This window comes from Myotis brandtii, unplaced genomic scaffold (genome assembly GCF_000412655.1).
Source record: "Myotis brandtii unplaced genomic scaffold, ASM41265v1 scaffold129, whole genome shotgun sequence".
NCBI lineage: Eukaryota > Metazoa > Chordata > Mammalia > Chiroptera > Vespertilionidae > Myotis > Myotis brandtii.
In genome coordinates, this window is record NW_005354551.1 from 487,096 (window position 1) to 490,473 (window position 3,378).

The window sequence follows — 3,378 nt, forward strand, 5'->3', positions numbered from 1 at the left end:
AGGCCCCGCACTGAGGAGCCAAGTGGTCCCCTCGCCTTCCAGATGCATCCTCTCCCTGCCCCTCAGCCATCTTCCCGCCCTGTGTCCTCAGAGACTCAGCTTCTGCCAGGACACTGCCAGTCTGTGCATCTGCCAGGCAGGACCCCGTAGAGAGGACGGGGAGGCCCTGAGGTTGGACCGCCTCAGCCGAGACCACCCACCTCCCTCTCGCCCGTGCTGCCAGGGCAGGGAGAGATCCTCACAGTCACTGCGCACCCACAATGCGCCCAGCTCAGAACCAGATGCAGCAGCCACGTCAAATCACATTAGCTTCTCCCAGCAGCCCTCTGGGACAGGAACCGTTATCTCCACTTCTAGATAAAAAGCCAGACTCAGGCAGGCCCCACAGCCCGGGGCTGATGCTGCAGAGAGGAGGCAAGTGGGTTCTAGAGCCACATCTCCCTCCGGCTGCGAAGGAAGCACCCCAGTGACTACCCAGGAGCTTCCCCTAAAGTGCTCTGCAGGCCAGTGCCAGCCTGGCCTCACAGCTGCTCCTGGGAACGTGTGAAAAGCTCAGATGCCCACCTGGAGTGGGGCCCAGGCACCTGCACTTTCAGCAAACCCACAAATGTTTCGATGCACAGCCAGGTTTGAAAACCATCACCCTGGTCCAACCCACATGCCTGACAAATAGAATCCAGCTGCTGCTCGCACACCTCCAGGATGGGGAGCGCGGCAACAGGCAGCGCCGACCGCACCTTGGCTGTCATCCTCAGGGTGAACGAGCCCAGCTCCCAGCAGCTTCTGCCCGCTGCTGTCGGTTCTAGTCCTTGAGCCACAATGTCTCCACCAACGGCTTTGAAATCAGGCAAAACCAGGTTCGAGTCCTGGCTCCATCTCTCACTACCTGTGATTTTGTGCACAAGGCGAATTGCTTGACCTGTCTGTGCCCCAGTATCCTCCTCTCTGAAATGAGAGCTTGTTGTCTGGCTGAGAGGCTAGATGCAATAATGTAAGTAAAGTATTCAGCCCCCTCACTAGTGCCATAAAAGTTCACTGTTTGTCTTTTTTTTGCCCTGGCCAGCATGCACAGTGGTTAGAGTGTCGGCCCACACACCAGAGGGTCTCGGGTTCGATGCCCAGTCAAGGACACATACCTGGCTTGCAGGCTCAGAGGCAACCAATGGATGTATCCCTGTAACATCAATGTTGCACTCTCTCTTTCTTTCTCTCTTCCCTCCCTCACCTTCCCTTCCATTTTCTCTAAAAATCAATGGAAAAAAATATCCTCAGGTGAAGATATTTAACATACAAAAAAATTTCCTTTTTGGGGGGGTATAGCAAAGATGGAGATTTATTGAAGAACAAGTACAGACTCCCACGTAGGGAGGGGGAAGAGTCCCCTCACTCTTTTTATTATCATCATAAAAATTTCCCATATTTTAACAGGGCTTTCTGCGTACTTTTCTATGTGGTCACCATTCAATAGTTCGCTCCTTCATTCAGCAAATGGTTGTTGAGTTCCTGCCCCGTAGCCTCTGGTTCGCGTCAGACCATCTTCCACGTACAAGATCCCTTTTGCCTCTGACAACAGTTCTTGGCTTGGCCAGGGTCCGTGGTATCTTCCCCGCATTACAGATGGGGAAAATGAATCCCCAAAATGGTCACCTTCCCCTCTTAAATCTTCTTTGGACAGGAAACTTGCGGCTTCCCTTGTAGGATGCAACAGCATCTTCACCTCCACCTCAGCAAGCTCCCCCGACCGGGTTTGCTGGCCAAGGGTTCCCCGTAGAGGTGGTGGCGGGAGGACACTGTCTTTCTTGCTCTGAGCCCCAGGTCCGTGTGGCTGAGGCTGAGCGTACAGCCAGGGTCTGCGCTTCCTCCTGGGAGGCCGTGGGAAGGCTCCTTTCCCTCTCTGTGCTCACCTATGAAATGAGGGGTCTGAACCAGCCCCCCTGTCTGGGCATGTTCCTTAAGTCTGTGGTTCTCTGTGCTCTGCTGCTCCCCCAAGAACCCAACAGGCACCCCAGGCCGCCCTGCCTGGGAGGTGAGAAGATGGACCTCTCACTGAGCAGGTGGGAAAGGGAGGCAGGGAGAGGAGAGGGGGCTTTCCAGAGACACCACCACCTCTCCTCCCGTCATTAAACTGCCACCTGTACACCTACTATGTGGCAGGGACACCTGGGGTGGGGGGTGGGCTGAAGGGCAGCCGTTATAGCACAAGTCATGCGGACATTCACACCTGGGCTCCAATCAGGTCCATCCCTACAAACCGGGTAACCCTGAGCCAGTCACTTTGCCTCTGAAACAACCGACACTTAGTAGGTGCTCAGTGAATGCACTCCTCCTTCCCTTGAGAGAGGGATCACCTCTTCCTCACAGGGCCTTTTCCCTTCCTCGTGAGCATGTTTGTGTCTTGCTCCCGGCCCCCTTGCTTCCTGGTCAAGATCATAACGTGTCTGTCATTAGATGAGACAGAGCCTTCCTAGGCCCCTCAGGAGGAGGACGGGCACGAGGAAGGCCGTGGGGTTGGAAGGAGCTTGAGGCTCGGCTCCGGCACTTGCTGTCTACGTCACCTTGGGCACATCACCCTCTTGGCCTGCGTTCCAGCCACCCCCACCCTGCCTGCCTTCACTGCCCACCCCTACGTGCTGCAGCACAGATGCTGGTCTCCATCTGGTGGCCCTGGATGTGGCTGGCAGTGAGGGTCTTGGCTGCAGCCAGAAGGTGGGGGCCGTGGGGGTGGGACAGAGAGACACCAGAGTAGACTCCCAGCTAGCAGGCATCTCGGCAGGAAGGGGTGGGGCCCAGGGGCTGGGACCACCCCGGTCCCATGGGGGCTCGGCCTGCTTTGCCCAACTGGAGGCGGAGGCCTTGTTGTGGGAGACAACACTTCCAACCTCCGGCCCCAAGAGCTGGGCCAGAGGGCCTGTCACTGGATCCAGACAGAAGCGGGCAGCCAGGCCCCGGGGTGGGAGAAGTCGGTTCCCAGAGATCTGGGCTGGGCATGGCCTCGTCCTGGGAGTGGACAGAGCGGGGGTGGAGGCTCTGCATCTCATTCCACCCCCACCACCCTCTCCCCAGGTACCTGGCCAAGCTGTCCTCGGTGGGGAGCATCTCGGAGGAGGAGACGTGCGAGAAGCTCAAGGGCCTGATCCAGCGGCAGGTGCAGATGTGCAAGCGGAACCTGGAGGTGATGGACTCGGTGCGCCGCGGCGCCCAGCTCGCCATCGAGGAGTGCCAGTACCAGTTCCGGAACCGGCGCTGGAACTGCTCCACGCTCGACTCCCTGCCCGTCTTCGGCAAGGTGGTGACGCAAGGTGAGGGAGGGGCTCGCGGGGTGCTGGGCCCTCCGCCGGGGGACCCCGGGAGAGATGCCGTTTCCTTGGGTGGGGAATG

General features: G+C 58.2%; 1 protein-coding gene across 1 annotated transcript in view; it reads left to right on the top strand.

Moving 5' to 3' along the window:
• The first annotated feature begins 3,069 nt into the window (after positions 1-3,069).
• Positions 3,070-3,378, top strand: part of WNT4 (wingless-type MMTV integration site family, member 4) — an 11,982-nt gene continuing 11,673 nt past the window's right edge. The window contains exon 1 of the mRNA XM_014534357.1: positions 3,070-3,299. Coding sequence (XP_014389843.1) covers positions 3,152-3,299 — 148 coding nt within the window. The 5' untranslated portion in view covers positions 3,070-3,151. The remainder of the gene's footprint in view (positions 3,300-3,378) is intronic.